The 24959-nt window shown below is 38.4% G+C and overlaps 1 protein-coding gene across 1 annotated transcript in view; it reads left to right on the top strand.

Moving 5' to 3' along the window:
- The window catches only part of CC1H1orf87 (chromosome C1 C1orf87 homolog), an 80200-nt gene that overhangs the window by 25118 nt on the left and 30123 nt on the right, over positions 1-24959 (top strand). Inside the window, 6 exon segments of the mRNA XM_045035929.1 lie at positions 7492-7580; positions 7582-7630; positions 8193-8456; positions 10219-10340; positions 14062-14224; positions 20851-20948. Of these exon segments, the coding sequence (XP_044891864.1) occupies positions 7492-7580; positions 7582-7630; positions 8193-8456; positions 10219-10340; positions 14062-14224; positions 20851-20948 (785 nt within the window).

Below are 24959 nucleotides of genomic sequence, written 5' to 3'. Positions count from 1 at the left end.
TTTAGATGAAATTCTCTTCATGTAACCTCTAGTTACACTAGGGTCTCAACTTACTGAGATATCAACTCTACTAAGAAGCATCGCTGTCTGTCTGATCACCAAGACTGTGGTAAATGCCTTTTGTAAGGTACTTGTAAATCAGTCTGTGCATACCCCTCTGGCAGATGTTGCTATACTATTAAAATGGGTTGTTTCCTCTAATGTAAACTTGTGTGTCAGTTACACTAAAGAAAAATAATTTAAAAAATAAAAAAAAACAATGGTATGAAGTAGGTGCTCACATCTCTATTTTATAGGTGAGAAAACTGAGACACAGTGAGTGACATGAAGTAATTTGCCAAAGCTCATACAACCAGTTGAGTATTGGTGGATCTAGGATGTGAACCCAAGTAGTCTGGATCCACTACACCTGTCTAAATCTCTCTTTCATTATTGGACCCCACTCCTCAGGAGAAAAATTAAAACTCTCCCTAAAGAGAATGGGATTAAATGCCAAGAAATACTATTTTGTTGAGTAGAGTTGAGCTTGTGAGTGCTAGAAACCGTTATAATATTTTAGAATTTTTTGCCCCCAAAGAATGAATTTTTGCCCCCTCAAGGGCAACATTGAGAAAAATGCATGTACTACACTATAATGCCTCTCATAAACACATCATTTATGGTAAAATTTCTTGCAAATAAACCTTATAAGTAAATGAATACTTTTTTTTTATATAAATAAAAACATAGGCTCCCTTGTCTCCTTCCATGAGTCTGTAAATTCCCTGAGAATAAAAATTTTCTTATTCACTTTTGTTTCCAAAATGCCTCTCTCTATATATTACCCAAAGCCAACATCCAACATTTGTTGACTAGACAAACACTACAGGCTTTCACATTAGAGTCTGAAAGAAATCAAGCATATCTATTATTTCCATTGGTTTTTAATATAAAATTGGAGGTATTGGCCAATGTAATTTTTAAAAAGAAAGCAATTACAGACAGAATAATTGGAAAGAGGAAGAACTATTGTCAAATGATACAATTACACACATAAAATTTGAAAGCAGCTAATGAAGAAACTACTAAAACACTAAGAGAATGTGACAAAACAGAATTATATCATCCACATACACAAATCAGTGGCCTTCATATATTATAAACAAAAGCTAGTTAGGACACAAAATGGAAGGCAGCATTTACAATTACAAATAAAAGCATACCTATATTAAGTAAATAAGTAAATAAACCAAATGCCTAGTCAAACTTAACAAGAAATGTCCAAACCTTTATGAGAAAAAATAAAAAACTCTCCTAAAAGACACAAGAGTAGATTTGAATAATGAAAAGGTATGCTGTTCTTGTATAGAAAAAAAGTTAACATTGTGAATCGCTATCAAAATCCCACAGACATTTTTTTGAAGAAATAGAAAAATCCAACCTAAAATTCATATTGAATTTCCAGGGACCCTGACGTCCAAAGCAATCCTGAGAAGGAAGGTATACAAGCGTGTGGTAATCAAAACACTATTGTACTGGCATAAAGACAGACATTAGAATAATGGATTAGAATAGGGTGTTCAAAATAAACCCTCACATATATGGTCAAATGATTTTTTTAACAAGGGTTCCAAGATGATTCAATGGGGGAAAGATGGTCTTTTCAAGAAATGGCACTAGGAAAACTGGAATGTCCACATGCAAAAGTATGTAGCTGGACCTTCACCTAACACCATATATAAAAATTAACTCAAAATGGATCCATGGCTTAAGTATAAGATCCAAAACCATAAAACTCTTGGAAGAAAAAATGGGCAAAATCTTCACACTGGATCTGACAATGATCCCAGCTTTGAGCCTGGAATGTCTACTTACACCAGAAGCAATGGAGACACCAAACACTTTCCGAGACTTGTTAAAAAAAAGGCTTGGAATCTAACTTAAAATGGCTCTCACTAAAGTAATAATAATAATAATAATAATAATAATAATAATAATAATAATAAAATATTAAAGGCTCCCAGTAGTCAAAAGTGGGATATTTTGGCTATCAATAAAAGTAATTTTAATGGATTTAAATGCATTGTATATGCTTAAATCTATAACCTTATAGTGATTAAAAAAAAAAAAAAACTCATTGGTCACCTGGGAAGAACACTAGGGAACAGACTATTTTTTAAATTGGTGAATAATAAAAGCATTTATTGTTTGCCTTTTCTATACAAACTGTATAAGTTTAAGTTTATTTTGAGAGAGAGAGAGAGAGCAAGCAGGGTAGGGGCAGAGAGAGAGGGAGCGAGCGAACCCCTAGCAGGCTCCACACTGTCAGTGTGCAGAGGTCTGAGCCACCCAGGTACACAAACTGTATTTTAGATAATAGTTAATGAAGACAGTTTCTCTGTAAAGAAGCATTCCTATTAATAAATGAGAGCTAATAATAGGAAAAGCATATTACCATTTATGAAACCCTAATGGAAAAGAAATGGAGTAAAGCAATGAGCTTATCAGTACCTATAAAAAGAAAGACAATCTGACAGCATTTGTTTGCATGGGACAATGTATCACCTGTGCAAGGATCTTGCTGAAACAACTGAACTTGAGTAAGATCAAGCCCTGGTTCTAACTATTTTACAAGATAGAGATGGGACGGTTGGTTAAACCTTGCACAGAAATACAAGCAACCAAATCCAGACTGTGGAAAACTTTATAGGGCACACAACACAGCTTCTTCAGCACATCAATTACAAGGGGAAAAAAAAAAAAAAAAAAAAAAAAAAAAAACGCCAGGAAAAAAGGCGGGGGTGGGGCAGTGAAGGGAATAGGAAGAACTAGAAATTTAAAAAGATGTAAAAGATTTAAACCAATTACAATATATGGATCTTATCTGGTTCCTGTTTTGAATTAAACTGAAAAATACAATGCATCAGATAATTGGGGGATTTTCAACAACTGACTGGATATTTGAAGATGTTAAGAAATTACTGCTTTTAAAAGTATTATAATGGGGTTGTAGTTATATTTACAAAAATTTGTTACTCTTAAGGCAGAAGTTGCCAAACTTTGGCATGTGTTATAAGTACTGGAGGGCTTACTAAAACACATATTTGTGGACCCCAAGCCCTGAAATTCTCATTCAGTGGGTCTGGGGTGGGTCTCAAGAATTCACATTCCTAACATGTTTCTAGGTGATGCTGAGGTTTCTGGCCCAGGGACCACGCTTTGAAAACCACTGCTTTATAGATACATGCTAAAAAAAAAAAAAAAAAAAAAAAATGTGGATGAAATAATAGCCCATCTGTGGTTTATTTACTTCATTTCTGGTGGCAGGTGATGTGGGTATGAATAAAACAAGCATTTCCGTTGATAATTACAGCCTGGTGACGAGTATATGGAGTTCTATTATACTATCCTTACCACATGTGCCTGTGTTTGAAGTGTTCTATAATTACAAGTTAACATGTAAAGAAAATATAAATGTTTATATTTATAAATATATATGTTTATATTTGTAAATATAAATAAAATACTCAAATGATTAATGCTAATACTTATTGTATTGACTTCAGGTATAAAAATCACATGTTAAATTTATTAATTTGGAAATACTTTTTTTTTTCAGTTCTACATTTCTTAAGAAATCCTGTCAAGCTTTTTATATCCATCTTTCTCATGATTGTATTTATTATCACTAGCATCTCTTTTTGAGCCATTTAACAGCTTTCTAGAGCACATCAACACCTTGGTCTCAAATGTTGAAGAAACAGAACTTTTCAAATCTGCATGAGATGCTGTCTCTGCAGATATCCTCTCAAGCCCCAGCTATGCATTGCACAATATGAAGACAATTCGTTGTGTTCACTTGTCTTGGAGGAGGGTGTTCATGGATTCCACAATATAACCACTTTATTTATTTTTAATGTTTTAATGTTTATTTATTTTAGAGACAGAGAGAGAGACAGAGCACAAGCAGGGGAGAGGTGGAGAGAGAGAGGAAGACACAGAATCTGAAACAGGCTCCAGGCTCTCAGCTGTCAGCACAGGGCCCTATGCTGGTTTCAAACTCTGGAATAGCGAGAGGTCATGACCTGAGCTGAAGTCAAAGACGTTCAACCGACTGAGCCACCCAGGCTCCCCATCACAATATAACCACTTTAAAATAGTTTTTTTAATAACCAATATTTTTTAAAAGTCTTGTTTACACTCCCCAGACCCCAAGAAGAATTACTAAATCTGTGTTAATGTTTTTAAGTTTATTTATTTATTTTGAGAGAGAGAGAGTGAGAGACAGACAGAGAGAGGGAGAGAATGAGTGGGGTGGGAGCAGAGCGAGAGGGAGAAAGAATCCCAAAATGGGATTCAGTCTCATGGTCATTAGATCATGACCTGAGCCAAACTCAAGAGTCAGACGTTCAACTGACGGAGCCACCCAGGCGCCCCTAAATCTGTGTTAAACTTCTGTGCTTCATTTGTAACAATTCTTCTAGGTAAATGTCACAATACTGGTGTTATGCCCCAAATCCACTGTGTGTTAGCCACAAGCACTATTTTGTGATTCAAAGTAAAACAAATGAGAGAAACGTGTAGAACTGGAGATTTTACAGATACTCTGGCAACCCTTGAAGTCAGAAACATGGTAATTCTTGATCAACATCTTCCATGTTATCTTCTTTGACACTTTATGGATACAATGTTTGGAAAAACAACAGCCCCGGGTGATTGATGTCAGCAAAGGGAGAAGTCTGAACAGACCATCGTCACCTTTCTCACCCTGTGTTTCTCTATTTGTTCTTCAAATTTGGCACTGTTCTTAAATGCTGGGAGTCAGCGGGGTACCAGACTGTTCTGGCCCACACAGAGCTCTCACTCTGAGACACACAGCAAATAACAAATCAAGGTTTAGAATTTACAAATTGTTTAAAATACATTATAATACTCACTCCTCACAGCAGCCCTGGGAGTAGAATATAATTTCCTCTTTCCATAGGAGAGCCTATAAAATTTAGCCTGTGGACATCTAGGCTAAAAGATCTGTGATGGCAAGAAGCATACCTGCCTTGTTCACCTGTATCTGTAGTGAAGATAAAGGCACTCAATAAACTGTGGTGTTTAAATCAGGAAAGGGACACCTTGACTCCATTGGAATGGTCAAGTATTGATAAATGCTCCTTCAGAACCCTACAGTATAGGGGCACCTGGGTGGCACAGTCAGTTAAGTATCTGCCTTTGGTTCAGGTCACGATCTCATGGTTCATGAGTTCAAGCCCAGCTTTGGGCTCTGTGCTGACAGCTCAGAGCTTGGAACCTGCTTCAGATCCCGTGTCTCCTGTTCTCTCTGCCCCTCCCCTGCTCACTTGCTCATTCTCTCTCTCTCTTTAAAAAATAAGTAAACATTAAAAAAAAATTTTTTTAAAGAATCCTGCAATATAGAAGTGTATCAATTCTCAGAGGCAGAAAAATATTTGTATGTGGCTGAAAATAGAAATGTTTTATATTACAAATAATTTCCAAAGAAACATACTGTTCTAAGAAAATGTTCTAGGGATGCCTGGGTGGCTCAGTTGTGTAAGCATCCAACTTCAGCTCAGGTCATGATCTTGTGGTCTGTGAATTTGAGCCCCTCATCGAGCCTGCTTTGGATCCTGTCTCCCTCTCTCTGCCTCTCCCCGCCTCTCCCCCACTCACGCTCTGTCTCTCAAAAATGAATAAATGTTTTTAAAAAATTAAAGAAAGAAAAAGAAAAAGTTCTAGGAAACACCTGAAATACCTAACCAAACATTTTATAGGATGAAACTCCTCTGTGGACTGAATGTGGAATCTCTCTCCTCCTGGGGTAGTGGGGGAAATGTAGGTTTCAAATCTTACCTGCACAATTCACTAGGGGGTACATTTTGAACAATTCCTTTTTTTTTTTTACCTTTATTTATTTATTTTGAGAGAGAGAGAGAGAAAAAATGCTCATGCACACATGCCAGCAAGGGAGGGGCAGAGAGTGGGAGAGAGAGAGAATCCCAAGCAGGCACGATGCTGTCAGCACAGAGCCCAATACGGGGCTCAATCTCACAAACCATGAGAACATAACCTGAGCTGAAAACAAGAGTCTGATGCTTAACTGTCTGAGCAACCTAGGCTCCCCAATGTCATTATTTTTTATGCCTATTCTAGAACTCTCTACCACTCCTGCTCACTCTTCCCACTCTAAAGAGCCTCTTGATTTTTCTTTAAAATGCTTCATGACTATAAAACACCTACAGGTTGCTATCTATACTGACTGGTTATTCAACATGACTATCAACTGAGTACACACATTCAGCTTTCAGTGAATCCTTCTGATAATGTCTCCTTTCAATTACCTGACATCAAAAATGATTATTTTTGTGTGTCTCAATTTATTCCAAAGATTTTATTTTTAGCTGGTATGACATGGTAACAGATATAATGACAACTGCCTTTCAGAGAATAGTTTCTTACATTTCCCACACAAAGGCTGCATGCCACATATCACAGGAACACATGAGGAAGGACCAAGCTCTGTCAGGAGGCAGAAGTGAGGGGACAGCACAGGCTACAGTCTTTATACAGGTTTCCACAGGAAAGGCAACGCAGCGTAGGGGAACCAGCTTAGGACTGGCTAGCTTGAATAATTCCAGCAGGGTTTGAGCATAGGGGTGGTCCCTAGTTATCCAGTATCTGGACTGGGTTGATTTGGGGCAGGGAAAATATTTGCTTCGTGAGAAATTCGTGAACCCTGGGAAGGGCAGTCTCTTCCAGCCAGCAAGGCTACCTGAGATGTCAAAACGTCATAAAATACAGACAATAAAAAACATGAGTAATACACCTACACCATGGCAAGAGGGAATGGTACTTCATCACTCACCTTTGTTCCATCATTTATTCTATTGTAAACTTTATGAGCGTTGCTCTTGGGATATAATATTCTGGGCTTTTGAATCTCTTCTGTTCCATTCCTGACAAAACTCACAATTGCCTTTGCTGTTCTTCCTCAATCTGTTAATTAAAACAGTCTAAAGGAGTGGCTGGCTGGCTGCATCATAGAGCATGGGACTCTTAATCTCAGGGTTGTGAGTTCAAGCCCCACGTTGGGTGTGGAGCTTAATATATATATACATATACACACACATATAATATATATATATACACACACACACAGCCTAAGGATACCTTTATCTCTAATAAGAACCCTATATTTGCCTATAAATACCTTATGATATACCTATTTTTCCTTTGTCGCAGATACCTTCTTTCTTGCACAAATGAAACGGCACTGTTTTACTGTTAATATATTTGTCAAATGTATGAATTGCATAATGCTGAGATTGATGTTGAGACAAGCATTCTTTGGGGACTCATTGATTCAGTCACTCTATGGACTGAAGTCACTTAGAACTGGGAATGTGTTTTAAGAGATTGTTTCCTCGTTCATATTCTCCTTTCTTCTTTCTCTTTTCCTCTCTCCTTCTGATCCTTACTACCATTTGTCTTTGTTTCTTTAAGATTCCCATCCAGGCAAATGTCCACTGTAGCTCAGTACCAACTGGAGACCAGTCCCTATCCTATATCCATGGCCTCCCCGGGAGAAACCTGAGACTGGTCTTTGGAACAGATGGCAAGGGACAGCTCTGACCAACCTAAAGTACGTATACTAAGACTTGCCTTGTTTTCTATTGTGGATGAAGGGTATTATTTGTTGCCTGTAGACTTTGATGTGCAGCAGATAATGAGACAGTCTGAGAGGGACGCTAGAGGCCATATGATGAAGCTTCCAAGAAGCTCCTTGGTGAGCTTACAGGCAAACCTTGATTGTCTCAACTGAACTTCTCATCTTTCTTCCACCTTCTTCCTCTGGAGACAATGGGTCTCCAAAAACTTGGCATTCTTAATTCTCTTATAATTTAAAAAGTTATTTTGTAGAAGATGGATGATATACCTTCAGTAGCCTTCTAACAGAGTATGCCCTCTAAAATGATTTTCTTCTTTTCTTCTTCGGAAGGCAACAGCCCCGAGGTATTGCAAACTAATAAATATGCCCAGAATGAATACCTACCTCCAGGTGTTACCAGCTTGCACTGTTCTAGGCGAGGCCTGAAAGTGGGTGCTCTGATATCAGCCCCACTAGGCTTCTGCTTCTTTGCATTGGCCGTCACTTCTCACTTTAGAGCCGTGTTAATTGATTGTTGCTGTTGCTCTTATGTCAGGATTTTGGCCAGAGGCCAAGTGGAACAACAAGAGAAGACGCTTTTCTTCTTGCCCTGGTCAGAAGAGAACTCAGCTCGCGCCCTTTGAGTTCTGGCTTACTAGAAACGCTTCAGAAAGAGCTGGAGATCCTGGATCCTATCTCTTCAGGATTTCTTCTCCAGTCTCAGCTAAGCCACCTTTTCTTAAGACAGGAAGTCCCTCTACAGTTACCAATAGTCAAGATCCTTTGCCAGAGATTTTCTAAGAGGGGCTCTCCAGAAATGGTACAGCCATGTTGCTATTCTAAGCATGGGTTCCTTTTGTTTATTTTACTTGTATGCACCAGAGTAGTAGAATTAAAATTTTAGTTTCTTTTTTTTTCTTAAAAATAACCTTTACTATTGACTCCTAAGATACAAAGCTTATTTGTATTCATATGTGGAAATTTCTAGTCAGAAGAAACCAGAATAGAAAATGGATTAAGTCTCTTAGCTCTATTTAATTTCTTTTTAAAAGACTGCTGTTCCTGACTTTCATTATCTGCCCTTAGCACTATTGGGTTACAGATTCAGGAAAATGGGCTCACTTGAGTCAACTTACATGTTGGTCAGTCTGTAGGCTCTGAGATGAGAATGGAGAATTTGACTAGGATGTATCATTGCAGAGAGTTCCCTAAAGAGTTAGAAGTGGGAGGTATATTTGAAATACAATTCACCACCATTTGACTAATTGGGAAGCTGAGATCCAGAGTGGCGAAAGGAAATTGCTTAGTGTACTCAGAGAATTAATGGTGGACCCAAAGCAGAGATTAAGACTCCCCAATGACAAGTCCAGGGTTCTTGCTCTGAACACTGCACTTCCCAAGCTCACATTTATGGGTAGATACAAAGCATAGTCCAAGTGTAACCAGGGTGCTAGAGGAATATATCCTACAATAGAAAAAAGTAATAGCAATGGGTAAATCATGAGTGAGCATTTGTAGAAAACCAGGCTAAAACAAACCTCATAGGGGTAATCTGGGAATTTAGTAATATAATAAGTGCAAATTACCTGGTCGCATGCTTAGCATTTAGTAAGTATTCAAACAAATGTTAGTTCTCTCTCCTGCCCATTTCTAACCAACTAACCAACTATAATTAGTTGTATATTGATGAGAAGTATTTAGCAATACAGTGTCAACTTAGTACACCCACTGTGAATCTTCAATTCAATCAAATTCTCTGGCCTGAGATTGATTTTATGTCAGAACCTTATATAGCTTCCCTCCCCCATGGTTATCCTCCAACTGCCCTGGAGTTGTATGCCCACCAGAGTCCATAGGATGTCATCCAGACCAGCAATGGAAATGGACAACATTCTTTCAGTCCTTTCCCATGTTTAAAAAGAAAAAAAGGACTGGGGGGGTGGTCTTGAGATTTTTCACTTAGCTTAATAAGACCTTGTCCTCAAATAATCCGAACATATCTGCTAGATATATCTAAATACAAGCAAATGCTATATATAATAAATATGTGAGATGTGAGAGAGCAGCTAGAGGCTAGGTTATGCTGTAGTAACAAACAGCCCCAAAATTTCAGTGGCTCAAAACAACAAAAGTTTACTTCTCACTTACACTTCCCTAATAGGTAAGGCACAGTTTTGCCATTATCTTAGCTCCCAAACCCACACGGATGAGGTAGCAACTCTGGAGTATTTTTGGACATGCTGGCAGAGGGGGATAAAAAGAGAGCTATGGAGGGGCTCATGTGAGCAGTTTAATCCTCAACCAGAAGGAGCACATGTCACTTCTGCTCACAACTCATCAGCCAGAATTGTTCCCATAGCCCTACCCAACCACAAGGCAATCAGGAAGGGGGGATAGTAGGAATATTTGCTTTTCAAAAGCACTAATAATTATTATACTATATTTTTAAGGCTGTTTTAGAAACTTTAATGGTAAAAAAATTTCCAAATACCCTCTACCTCAACAGGCATTTCCCTTATGGGCATTCATTTCCCTTATATGTACGTTAAATGACAGCGTTCTTTTTCATATTGGATTTTCAGGTGAGCTACAGAAAACTGCTCTGGTTTTTAAAAGCTGCAGCTTCAGATGACCCCCAGCAAAGCCAAAGAGTTGTGGGCAGCAACGGGGACAAGAATCAGAGTTATCACGATCATGGCCAAGGGTACTTTCCTTCTTTTCTTGGGCATAGTGTTCCTAGATTTCTAGAGCTGGCGGTGACATCAGAGGCCATTAACCTGAAAAGCTCACCCAAGGTAGAATCACCATGCCCTTCACCAACACTGGGCTTATGCTGATCATTTCCTCTCTCTGGTACAAAGGCCAGCACAGAAAGTTATTTGCAACAATTGCATAGTTTCTTGAGATCAAGCGTGTGTCTTTTTTTATGAGGTTGCCATGTGAAAAGGAAAACCCTCACTGTGAAGTAAGGAATGACTGTATACTGGCACAGAGCTCCAGTCTCTAAGGTATGATTCCAGAAACACGCTTCATGAGTGAACTCCTGGTTTATGGGCACTAGCAAAGAAAGGTTTCAGGTACAAGAATCAATAATCCCCTCATATAATCTCAAAGGAAAGAGATGACACAAAGTAAAAACAGGATGTGAGGAATATCATTAGAGATGAGGCACAATAAAGCATGAGAGTGTCTGTGTTCTCCAAGAAAGTTGACAAAGTGCAGTACTTAGGAACATAGCCTCCATTACCTAAAGCCTGGGCTCAATTCCTGTTTCTGCCATTTAATGGCTATGTAACCTGAGGACAGTCAGCTACCCTCTCTGTGCTTCCATTCTCCAAGTGTGAAATAGGAACCATAAGAGATTTCCTTTCACTTCATAGATTTATAAGGGTAAGTCAATCAATCAGGCAAAGTTCTCAAAAACAGTATCCGATACATAGTAAATGCTATAGAAGAGTGTTTTTACTTTTTTTTAAACTATCCTACCAGAAGATACTCTTTCCATTACAAATAATGAGACACAGTGATTAAGAGCCATGATATTGGAATTTATCACTTCACTCTAGGGAACTAGAGTTTCTTGTAAAAATGTCCCTGGGCCAAATGTTAGACTTGATTCCTTTCTACAGTGCGCCATTTTCATGCCCTTTTGGCATTCGTTGAATACCAGATGCTTGCCAGGCACACCTTGCTGTGCACAGTGAATTCAGAGGTTGGCAAGGCCCATTCTTTCCCTCAAGGGCTCAAGTTGCAAAGAAAGTGACACTGCCATGTGGGTCTATGAGTCAAATATCTGGGAGCAACTGTGCTATGGAGGGCCATAAAGCCCCCAGAATTTTTTTTAAGTAGGTTTATTTTTGTGAGAGAGAGCAGGAGAAGGGGAGAGAGAGAATGAGAGAGAGAGAAAGAGAGAGAGTCCCAAGCAGACTCTGCACTGTCAGTGAAGAGCCCAATGCAGGGCTCTAATTCACAAACCGTGAGATCATAACCTGAGCAGAAATCAAGAGTCAGACACTTAACCCACTGAGCCACGCAGGCACCTGTAGCCACAGAAATTTTTAATAATCAGCAACCACACTTCATAAAATACAGACCATGAGATTTGGGCCCAGAGAGGTGGTGGGCTATGCACTAAAACACATGGTTACCCATTGGCAGGTATGGGTACTATGGGTCCTGGACAGGAGGGCTTTCCTGAGCCCTGGACCAGGTTGTATCTCTTTGTGGTATGGCCCCACAGTCCTTTCCTTGCCTAACAGCCGTGGTACTTGTAACTATGTACTTGACATTTGAGGTTAGTGATAATAGCGTGTGCCCTAGCCAACTCGGTGTCGAGCGTAGTTCCTGGCACGTGGGAGATGCTCAACGAGTAATTTTTTTTAATGTAATTGGCACCCTAATTATCCACTTGCAGGGACATCTGGATATCTACTCTGTAAAAGAGGTGCACAGAGAGATCATTTTGAACTCATCAGAGAAGGTGCTGCTTTACACAAACCAGACAGCATGTTTGTGGAAGTGCAGAACTGATGGCCCGTAATGAATCCAGGCTCTTTGTTAATCAATGTGCTGCTCAGGAAAAGGCTCTCCCAGCGTTCTGTCAGGGAGAGCCTTTAATGGGGTAGCTCTGTGATGTTTAAAAAGCCTCCAGCATCACCTGTGGCAACAACAGTGGCAATGGCTCTCCTTACCTAAGTTGGACCAGATGAAACACACTCTTGCAGCAGGTTTCCTAAGAAACCCCACCAGCTGAAACAAATGGGTTCCATACAACTCCTGCCCATTTAGCAATTGGTGTTCGGAGTCAGGGGCCAAAGCCTCATGAATTCCTACCCCCAGGAAATGGCATTGCAAGAAAAAGAACGAGGAAGGAAAATTTGTGATTCAAATCTGGGACAGATACATCTGATTGGCAAGGCCTGGGTCATGTGCTCTATCAGCAAAGAGAGACTAGTAAACCAAATAGCTAGCATTTTCCTCGGCTGGAGTGAGAGGCAGACTCCTGAGCTAGAGAACTCTCTGAACAAAGGAAGGAGGGTGAAGAAACTATGTGACCAAAACAAAGACAAACAGCCACCCCTTCCTGCACTAAGCTTTTGGAAAATATTAGCTATTAGGCCAAAGCCCAAGTAAGAGTCACAGAGCAAAAGAAGGTGCAATATGACCTTTAGTAAAAGTTAAATACATGCATATAAAAAGAATCGATTCCAAGTGCTGCACAAGATCCCCAGGAAATAGTAAGAAACAAAACAGAGTTGATCCACATCTGATGGAGCAGTCTAATAGGGAAGTCAGACACGAGGCAATGACCAAAGAAATAAAGATGTGAATGCAACACGAGGGAGATTTATTAAGGAAAAGAACAAGGAATTATAAAAGAGCTGATCAAGCACAGGGTGCTAGAGCACCACTGAGAGACAATTGGGAGCACCACTTCCCAGATACTCATTCAGTGATGTCGGGTTGGTAGCTTGAAGTCAGCCATGGTGGGAGCACTTGCACCGTAAAAATTAGTAATGCTAACAGATTAGGGCCTTATCTTGGAGAGCGGGTTGTTAAACTTTACTGGCATACCACTGAAAGAAGGCTGATTTACAGGAGTGGAGATTGAGGGATGTCACAGAATGTCCCTGTAGGGAAGTGGCACTTGACGTTGAGACGGTGGAAATTAGGAAAAGCTCCACTGCTGAGGAGACAGTTCAGACGGATCCGGAAGGAACATCATGTGAATGCTAAATGAGTAAAAATCTCACTAGTTAAATCAAATAAGTAAATGACTGTAACATTTTTATCATCCTGTGGTTTTTCACCTATTATTTAAAGTAACAATAGTGAGATAAACCATCTTAAAAATTATAAATATTTGCAAAATCATTATTACCAAAACTTTTCTGGGTTTTCCAGACACAAATTGCAAAGTCAAGGATAACAGAGGAAGTTCACTGGATTCAAGATTTCCTTCTAAATAGGTTCCCTGGTTACAGGGATCTGGCAGGATCTGATTTGCTTTGCTTGTGGCAATGAGCGGTTTGGAAATTTGATTTCCCATCAATAATTATCTGGGCCTAAGAGAAGTAGGATCAGGCAGCTAAAGTAAACTACTGTGGTCACTTCCAATTTTTTCTCTCAACCTGAAAAAAAGAGTTAGAGATTAGGTTACAAAGTTTGGTTTATGTTCCAGTTGAATTGGTTGGTGCCTCATGGAGAAGAGACTCTAGTGGTCAGGAGAATGGAGTCGATTGGAATGAATGTAGCAAATCTTCATGCTCAGATGCCATGACCAGGTTACTGAGATTTAGAAGACCTTCCTGGGTGGGTTCTCTGGTTCCACAGTGTAAGTCAGGGGTGAAAGATCTGGTATGAAAACATAGAACGGCTTTGGGTGGATCATCTTTTCATAGCATTTCCCCTGCCCCTCCAAACAGTACTGCTCGTCAGGATGCCAGCCCACAGTCAGAAGTGAGCAAGAGCCTGTCGGAGATCTTGATGGCACTAAGGACAACTAATGGGAAACTCAACATAGAGAACCTCAGTCGGAATTTTCAAAAAGAAGATCGCTCATTTTCTGGATCCCTGCCCCTACCCAAGGTAACCAAAACTAGATTTCAGATGTGTTGATCTCCAAAGGCTACCTCAGGGCATTGGGTCTATAAGAAAGCACAGTTATGATCTGTGTTCTGCCTGTGGATCACATTATACACTTGTTTTCTGTGCCTGAGAGGAGAAAAAAAAGACGACGACGACAAAAAGGAATTATGGAATGTGCAGAATCGGTCCAGGAATTACTTACACTGGGATACGTTTTATGTTAATAATAGAAAATATGAGGGGCACCTGGGTGGCTCAGTCAGTTAAGTGACTTCAGCTCAGGTCATGATCTCACAGTTCGTGAGCTTGAGCCCCGTGTCAGGCTCTGTGCTGACAGCTCAGAGCCTGGAGCCTGCTTTGGATGCTGTGTCTCTCTCTCTCTCTGTCTCTCCCCCACTCGTGCTCTGTCTCTCTCTCTCAAAAATAAGTAAACGTTAAAACTTTTTTTTAAAAAAATAATAGAAAATATGACAACACCCAAGTAACATTTCATGATGGAAAATAAATATTTTTCCAAGGCCAAATGTTCACTTCTCACACCCTGTACCAGTTTCCAGTGACATCAGCATGTGGTATCTCATGCTTTACGAACACCAAAGTTTAGGAACTAGTGTGATTTATTGCTGATAGAGACTAGTCTGCTGTTTGGGAACATTAATTAACAGTACAGATGTGTCTTATGGAAGAAGATCCAGAACCATATTAACTCAAGTATTGTCTTCAGCCAAACAAACCCTAGGCATGAGGCTACCTCAGATACAGGGCAAATAATAATTATGAGTATTACTACAATTCCATTAACAACAACTTGTCACCACCAAGCTTTATTGAGTTCTTACTATGTGCCAAGCACTGCACTAAATACTTTAGTTACATTATTTTAATTTAACATTTACAGATGACTACAAAATCCAGATAGATGTTATAATACCCATTTAATGAAAAATACTGAGTCTCAGAGAGGCCAACTGAATCATCCAAGGACTACAGCTAGAAGCTGTAGAGCCAGGGTTCAAAGTACAGAAGAATAGAGGGATATTGAGGGCCAAAATCGGAACTCTATTAGGCAGAAGATATCTGGAAGCGTCCATTAAGTCTGTGATACAAGACTTAGAGTTCCAGGGGAATAAAGGGATTGGAAATTAGCCAGGGGCGGGGGTGGGGGGGGAGGAAGGAAAAAGAAAATGCTATAGAAAAGATTGGAAAATGCCTTTCATCTAGGCAAACAGGTTGGAAATGAGAAAGAATTTAAAAGAACGTGTGATGTTTACTAGGGAAGCAAGGACACAATATAATGACAGTGGACACTTATCCCAGGACAGAAGCAGCTTTCTCTATGCTTTCATTTATACAGTCAACTAAGCATGCAAAGGCAAAGGTCATGGTAGGGTGTAAATGTGTGTGTACATATGTGAATATGACACATGCAAGCATGTGTCACTAGAAAGAGAGAGAGAGAGAGAGAGAGAGAGAGAGAGAACACTACCAGAGATTCCACACAACATAAATAGCTTTCACTAGGTTCATAAGATCAGTAAGAAGCAGCAATTCTCTGTCAGATTAGAAATTACTTAACACCATCAATGAAGCTTGAAGGTTCTCGGATAATACTTGGAGAATAAAACATAAATAACTTGGGAATCAAAATAAGTTTTCTTAAACTCTTTGAGTCTTTAGATTTTTCCACTGGAAAAACTGGGTTTGAAATATCTATCTCCTGCATCTATTGGGAGGATTCAGCAAGATAAGTATGTGAAGGTACTTAGCACGCTAATACATGAGGCACTCAGTAAATACTAGTTTCCTTTTCTTCTAATTAAACAAAAAAATTCAGTGTTTGGTTAAATTATTACTCAAAACAGCCCAAGGAAGGGGAATCTTTCCCAGGGTCAAGTGATGGCCACATTGAGTACTGGCTCTTAGAGCTGGTCCTGAAAGCTTAAATTTGTGGTTCATATCCAAGGAAATGGGGCACATTTTCCTTGAAGCTGGTCTGCCTCTCTTCAGCCATCTGGCATCTCTTAAGACATCTGGAACTCACTCAAAGTATATTACAGTCTGGGAGGCATATAAAATAGAATTCTGTTTCCCCAGAACGTGAGACAAATTGAGGCCCAAGGGACATTGGATACAAAAAAACAGCAGCAGCTGTGCCCCAACATTCGTGCTTTTAGACACAGGACTTCAGAGTAGACCAGGAAAGGATATGAGTTGGAAGGGCTTTTCTTTTTGGACTAGTAATTCTTAATCTCCTTGGAGCGTAGGGGAAAGAATCACAGGCTTCCTCAAATTTCTCATGAAATCAATGCACTCTGTGTCCCTGTGTTGAGGGGGGTGGGGGTTGCCATCCTCACAGCCAACATTTCAGAGGGTTCACAGATCATCTGTAGCCTCTCAAATAAATGTATTCTTGAAGGATAATCTATGGGTCTTGCCACTGGAATGAAATTTTGCCCTTCTCATAGAACAGTCTAAAAACATGTCAAACATCTACCATCCTCATTCTGTGGACTCCCTCATCCTGTTCCTCTAGCACGTCTTGATGCAATGATGGCTTCTGGCAGGATTGCTGAAGCAATGTAGGTCCACATCCTGGGTTCTGAGCACTATGTGAAGGCACTAAGGAGAGGAGACTATTATGATTTCAGTTCCTCAGTTCTCCGGGAACCCAGGAGAAAGGTGACATTTTAACTATGTCACAACTCTGTATGACAAATAGAGTGATGGCAGTAACTTGAAACACAAAGAAGGAACACCAAACTAGCCTGCCTCAAAAACCCTCCAGAAGAGATGGTACAAAAACTAAATCTTAGAGAACAAGTGAATTTGACAAAGAATTGGGAGGAGGAGCAAACTAAGGGATGGGAAAGGCATTCTGTGTAAAAGAATAATGTGAAATGGAACTGAAAGGAGAGACAGCGTGGCTAATTCAGGGAACTGTAAGTCATTCAAATGGACAGGACACAGCAGGTATGCGGTGGCTGGGATTGGTGGGAGATGCTGCTCAAGGCGATGTTAGAAGAGAAAGTGGTAGCCAGTTTATGAAGGGTCTTTCTAGGAGGCTTAACCTTATCCTGAAGGCCCAAAAGGATCATGAAAAGATATTAAACAGTGAATGAATGATACGATCAAATTTGAAATTTGACCAAAAGCACCTTAATGGAATATGAAGAATTAAAGGCAAAGAGAGCCCTTTAGAAGGCTGTTCCAACAATTCAAGCAAGAAATTATGAGGTTTTAAACCAAGGCAGAACAGGAGAGATAGAGCTAGTAAAGTAGGTCTTGGTGACTAACTGGGTATGGGCCCTGAATTAGGAAGAATCAAAAATTACTCCCAACATTTTGGCTTTCACAACTTGGTGAGTGGTGGTACCTTTCACCGTGATAGAAAACAGAAAAGGAGTAGCTTTGGAGGAATGGAGGACGGGATGGGGAGTTCAGTTTTAAACACATTGATCTGGGGTGAGAAATTAAATAATGATTTAAGGGTCTTCAATATGGAGTTGAAGCCATGGGAATAGTTAGCGTTACCCAAGGACATATAGAAAGTGAGAAGGAAGGTTGAGGAGGACTTTCATTGTTAAGGAATAGTTAGAAGACAAGCCAGCAAAGGAGACTAAAAACAATCAAACGAGACATGGGAATGGTCAGGAAAACCAAAAAAGAGATTTATAGAAGAATGGCATGATCAGCCATGTTTCATGCTATGAAGATACCATCTATAATTAGGACTGAAAAGTACTCACACAATTTCAAACCATGGAAACTACCAGTGACTTAGCAAATACAGTTTAAGTACAGTGATGGGGTAAAATGCAAATGGAGCCAGAAGTGGGAAGAGAGGAAGTTGAGAGAGCATCTGTGTGCCACTCTTTCAAGGAGCATTTTGGGGAAATAAATATTTATTTCACATGGAATTTTCTAAATAATGTAGACATTTTATTTACATTTGATTAAAAAACATTTCCTTACTAAACAGAAGAAACTACACATAATGAAATCCTTTCTTATTGAATAAGGGTCATCGTTATATATATTCATGCTTTAAAGAATTTTAGTAATAATCCTGAGTAACACTAGGTTGGCAGGATTTTCTGCTAGATGTTGGTTTTTTTGTTGTTGTTATTTATTTATTTGCTCCTTTATAACTGTCAGTTCTTAGCAGCTATCAATCAATCTGCTTCTAGGAACCCCGATGTACTATTTCTAATCTGCTGTTCATTTTAGCCTGGAGCAAAACTCAACGTTGCCAGAAGTAAATCAACTGTTTTTAGAATAACCTCTGATGTTTAAAAATACATCAATATGCTGTAATCATGAGGATAATTCCATTCTTATTTACGGAGTAAAATGGCATAATGTCACTAATTTCTACCTCTCTAAAGTTACTTTTGCCAATCTCTGCCCATACACACTCTACTTTTTTCTGTCTTCATCTAATTCATTCGCTTCCTTGTTCGTCTATGTATTCATCTGTTCAAAATTATTAATACTTTATTTTTCAATATGGTGCTAGACAATGGTGATCGAAATATGAATGAAACACAACCACAGCCCTCAGTAAGCCAAGGTTTTGTAATAATGTTCTAGTGAACAAATAATTACTGCCCAGTCTGGAAAAGGGTATAAAACTATAGTGGGTGGGTAATGTCAAAATACATGCCGTTTCTAAAAAGCACCATACTCTTTCTCATCCATTAATTACACGTTTTTCTTCTGCCTGGAATTTTTCCTGATCTCTTATTCTTCTTATAAACTCTTACTAAGTTGTTTCTATGTTTCAAATTGATCTTTTTTCCCTCCTTGAAACATCCCACATTACTCCTCTATACCTAGTAAGTAACATGTACAAGTTTTAAACTTAGATTTGTTGCTATTTCCTTCCATAAAGACAAACCAAGATTAGTTTTTTTGTCACTATTTTAAAATCTAGGTTTTATTGTTATTCAGCTATGGTCTGACCAACAGATCAGGAGATGACTGCCACTGAAGAGATAGTTTGTTACTCGCAGTTTCCAAGGGGAGGGAGCATGGCACATTCCCACAGGCCACCTCAGAAGCAGCTGGGTTGGTCAAGAAGCAGAGGGGATAAGGGGAAAATGTGGTCAAGAGCCCTCATTGTGGAAGGGGCAAGGCAGGGTAAGCAGGTTTAGGATTAGCTAGTTGGATTTATTTCAGTGAGCTCAGGGACTCAGGGGCTGTCACCTAGTACTTGGCCCTGGCCCTGGGGATGATAAGGGCATAGCAGCCCGAGTGTGAGAGCCCCAGGAAAGAGGTTGGTTTGCATTTGAAAGAAAAGCGTACTTTCAAGCCAGTCCTTTAGTAAATCTAGGAATTGGCTAGCTGGGGGGGGGGCACAATCACTCAAGATAAAAAACATGCTTAATACAGTCACTATACTGAACTTCCTCTCAAAGTAGTAATAGTAGCTACTATTTAATCCAAACACTAAATTAGACATCTCTTTTTCTTTGTCCTTTCCTTCCTCCCTCCCTTCCTTCTTTCCCTTCTTCCCCTCTTTCTCCTTGTTCTCTCTCTCCCTTCTCTCCTCTCCTCTAATCCTTCTATCCTCTGTCCTCTCCTTTCTCTCTCTCCCCTCCCTTCCTTCTCCTCATTCTCTCTCCTCCCTTCCTCCTTCTCTTCATTTAAACAAATATTAATCAAATGCCTAACTTGAAGCCAGACACTATTCTAATTGCTTATTTTCTCATGTAAACCTCACAGAAGTCTAGGAAGTAGAAAATACTAGTCTTACTTAGTAGATGAAACATTGGGCACAGAAAGGTCACACAGATCACAGAAAGCAGAGTTGGTGTCCAAAATGAGTCCTGTTTCATTCCAAAGTCCATGTTTAAACAGCAAGATAAACACACAACACATGTTATCATACCCCTAAAAGTCTGACATGTTTGAATCTCAGTGCCATCCACCCACCAACCTGAGAACTGAACTGATTTGTCAGCTAAATTAAGAAAATATTAAGTACTTGGGAAACAGCACTGACACCTTATTCAATCATCCAACAGGAATGTATTTGGCATCTGGTTTCTAGATTAAGTTCCATCACTTATTAACTATGTAACATCAAGGAAGTGACTTAGTCTAAGTCTTGGTTTTGTCATATATTAAATGCAGATAGCAATATTGACCATGCTAATACATCAAGCTTGTTTTATAAATCAAAGGAGATACACAAAAAATTTTTTTGCAATTTACCTATATAATAATTGTATATAAATTCTAGACCTTAACCACCAATTCCATTGCTGACAAAAATTTAAGACCAACATTTCAAAGTCCAATGGCTTCTGAATAATGAGCAATACCTCGGCACCAACCAAATACAAATTTGCTATTTTTTAATTTTAATTTTTAAAAATTTAGTCCAGTATATTTAACATAGAGTGTTCTATTAGTCCCAGGTGAACAATACAGTGATTGAACAATTCCAAATATCACCCAGTGCTCATTCAGTGGGATATTATTGTCGTGAGTGATATCCTGATGAGATAATTCACTCCTGGGTACTAGTTCTTTGTCAAAATCATATGGATTCTAATTATAGGAAGGAAATTCAAATCTTAATTTCATTATAACAAGACTCCAAATTCTTTCTTACTCTGCAGGTCAGGGCTATATGCGGAAAACATGGATTATATCTGACTTTGAGTTTTCTGGAAACATTGCTAAGCCACCAGAATTTGGGTTATCATGGTGAAATAAAGTAAGTTGACTTTTTATTCACGTAGTCCTTTATTAGGATACTAAATACTGAAATCTGTCTTTAGAAGTTTTTTGTGTGAAGCTATCAATTTCATCATTTATAGATAGTTAAGGAATGTTTACTTATATTAAGGACAGAGTCTTCTTGGCCATAGAGAGACAAAGCAGGAAACTTCAAGTTCCAACCATCATAGACCATCCAAGAAAAGATTTACCATTCCACCTTAAACAACTCAAAACAGGACAGAATCTATGAAACAATAGTTTTCAGACATTTGACACCAGCCAGCACAGAACAGCAATTCCTGAAGAAAGGAAAATAAATAAGGTAAGCTAAGCTTACTGAACAAGAAGAGGAAATCCAGAGCCCAGATTCTTCTTTAGTTAAAGAGATGGAGTTTGGAGTTCAAGAAGGCCAAGAAGGTTAGAAAGCACAGTACAGAGTAGTGAAGAGAGATCTGAACATTTCTCTTTCTAAAGAGTTGCTCTTGAGTCTTCATGTGAGTACTGGCTAATATATCCATTTGAGGAAACTACCCAAAGCCAGATGGGGGCGGGTGGGGGGGGGCAAAAGAAAGACACAAAAATTTTTAGATCTTGCACAAAGGTTGGGAATAGTTCGTATTTCCACCAGTCAGTTTAAAATAAACTGTTATCAATATAAGTTGTTATATGTAAACTTCATGGTAGCCACAAAGCAAAACCTATAGTAGATACACAAAAGACAATGAGAAAAGAATCTAAATATATCATTAAAGAAAGTCATTAAACCACAAATGAAAAGAACAAGAGAAAAAGAAAGGAACAGAGGAACTACAAAATAACCAGAAGGCAATGAACAAAATGTCAATAAGTACATACCTATCCATAATTACTTTAAATGTAAATGGAATAAATTCTTGAATCAAAAGATACAGAGTAACTGAATAGATAAAAAAGAAACAAGACATATCTATATATTGCCTATAAGAGACTCAATTCAGATATAAAGACAATATACAGACTGAAAGCGATGCGATGGAAAAGACATTCCATGCAAATGGGAACCAAAGAAAGCTGGGGTCACTGTAATCACATCAGACAAAATAGACTTTAAAACAAAGACAAGATGGAGATGCCAGGATTCATAACCATCAGAGCAGTAGTACAAATATTAAAAGAAGTCCTCAGGCAGAAGGAAAATTATCATTTTGGATCTACACAAAAATATTAAAAGCACTGGAAATAGTAAATGTGTGTATAAAAAAATACATTTTTTATTAAAAAACTCTTTAAAAGATAATTTATTGTTTAAAGCAAAATAAGAACACTGCAGCATGGGATTCATAATATAAGTGCAACATTTGACAATAGCATACAAATCTTGGAGGAGGAAATGAAAATGTTCTTGATAAGGTTCTTATACTACAAACTAAGTAGTATAATTTTGTTTGAAAGAAGAATGTAATGAGTTAAAATGCTAATTAAAAAAATAAAATGAAACATAAGAACATTTAAATAATAAAAAAGACAAAAAAGATGAAAGGGAAACAAGAAACAAATAATATAAATGGAAAATAAATATTGAGATGTTAGATTTAAACCCAACCATATTAATAATTACGTTAAGTGTTAATAATCCAAACACACCAATTAAAAGGTGATTTTCAGACTCCATTAAAAAAGCAAGACTCAACTAAATGATGTCTACAAGGAGCCCATTTAAAATATAAACATATAAGACATACCAAAAGTAAAAGGATGGAAATGATATACCATGCTAACTCTAATGAAATGAAAGCTGGATCAGTTATATTAATGTAAGACAAAGTGCATTCCAAAGCAAGGGATGCCAAAAAGTCAATTCATTAAGAGGACATAATGAACCTAAATGTTCATGTCCTTAATAATATAGTTTTAAGTTACATGAAACAAAAAAATAAAACTAAAGGAGAAATAAACAAATTCACAACTACCATTGGAGAATATAACACCTCTCTGTCAGTAATTGACAGAACAAGCAGATAGAAATTCAGTAACAATATTAAAAATTTGGACTAAATTATCAAATAACTTGATATAAGTAGCAGTTACATAACACCAACAGAAGAAAACAGATTCTTTTTAAGCATACATGAAATATTTAAAAAACAAACCATATTCTGAGCCACAAAACAAATGTCAGTAAGTTTAAAATGATGAAATCATATAAAATATGTTCTCTGACCATAATAGAATTAAATTGGAAATTAAAAGCAAACACACAAAAATCCTGGAAATCTCCAAACATTATGAAACTAACAACACACTTCTAAAAAACCTATGGTAAGAGGGAAAAGGGAAATTAGAACATATTTTGAACTGAATTAAAATGAAGCCGACATACCTGTAATTTTTAAGTGTTCATTTTTTCTCACATTTTATGTTGAATACATCAAAAATTAACTAGTAAATCAACTCTATGTTCAGAATATGCCCAGAATCTGGTTACTTCTCACCACCTCTATTGTTACTTAACTACACCTCGTTCAAGTTACTATTATCTTTCTCCTGGATTACTATAATAGCCTCCTAACTGAACGAGGCGTCTCCCTTCTCCCTAGTTTATCCTCAGTACAACAGCTACAGTGATCTATTAAAACCTAACATAATTTATATCATTGCTCTGCTCATGAAACTACAAGAGAATCTTACTTCACTCAGAGGAAAGAAAAAGAAAAAAACATCAAAGTCCTTATAAAGTGTTCTACATGATCTGCTCCCCCATTGCTTCTCTGATTCCATCTACAACTTCCTTTGCTCATTCTGTTCCAGTTACACTGTGCTCTTTTTCTCACACACACCATGCACCCATCCACCTCAGCAACTATCCTCTGACTGTATCCTCTACTTAAAATGTTCTTTCTCAGATATCTCCATGATAACCCTTTCACCTTTATTTTCTTGCTCAGGTGTCACCTTGTCTGTGAGGCCTACACTAACCACCCTCGTTAAAGTTGTGGTCTCTCACTCCTCTTCCTCTTAACCTGCTTTCCTTCTGCTTTCTTCTCCACACTTATCAACTTCTAATGTATTTGGTGATTTGCTGATGTATGATGTTTATTGTTGTTACCAGTCGATCTCTGATAGACTATAAGCTCTAGTTCCAGGGGTCAGGCAGAATCTTTGTTTTTACCCATTGATGTATGCTAAGTGTTTAGAGCGCTGCCTGGCATATATTAGAATTCAAGAAGCATTATGAAATTGAACTGAATTAAGGAAGGGATGGAATCTCAAAATAGTCTCAGGAATGCATGCAGGTACACAAATTGTGACTAAGTCCCTCTCATGGTCAAATTGAAGAAGGCCATTCCTAACCACCCCATCAAAACCAGGTTCCTTGTTCTATACTTTCTCTTAGCACTCAGCTATTATTTTTCCTAAAACTTAACATTATTTATAATTATGTATTTATTTATATGATTTGTTACTTCAGTGTCTAGGTCGTAATCTCCATGCTGGCAAGAAACAGGACTGTTTCCCTCACATTATATTCCCAACATCTTCTAGGCCAGTACTCGGCACATGGAAAGCACGCAGTAAATATTTTATTACTTTATTTATTCATTTATTTAACAAACATTTATAGAGTTCCTACTGTTTACCAAGCACTACTCTAATCATTGGGAATATAGACATGAATTAAACAGTCTCCCCACTCTTGAAGCTTATATTCTTTTTTTTTATTGAGAGAGAGTCAGGTGGTGGGGAGGATGTGAGTGGGGAGGGACAGAGAAAGAGGGAGGGAGAGAGAGAATCCCAAGCAGACTCTACCCTGCCAGCACAGAGCCCCACCGTGGGCTCAAACTCACAAACATGAGATCATGACCTGAGCCAAGATCAAGAGTCAGATGCTTAACTGACTGAGCCACCCAGGTGCCCTGAAGCTTATATTCTAACGGGGAAGAGAAACAATAAGTAAGCTGGAATGTGTGATACATCACATGATGATAAGAGCAATACAGAGAAACAAAGAAGTGTAAAGGTTAATGGG

Source organism: Felis catus, chromosome C1 (genome assembly GCF_018350175.1).
Source record: "Felis catus isolate Fca126 chromosome C1, F.catus_Fca126_mat1.0, whole genome shotgun sequence".
Classification (NCBI taxonomy): Eukaryota; Metazoa; Chordata; class Mammalia; order Carnivora; family Felidae; genus Felis; species Felis catus.
This window is presented reverse-complemented; position numbering and strand designations above follow the sequence as displayed.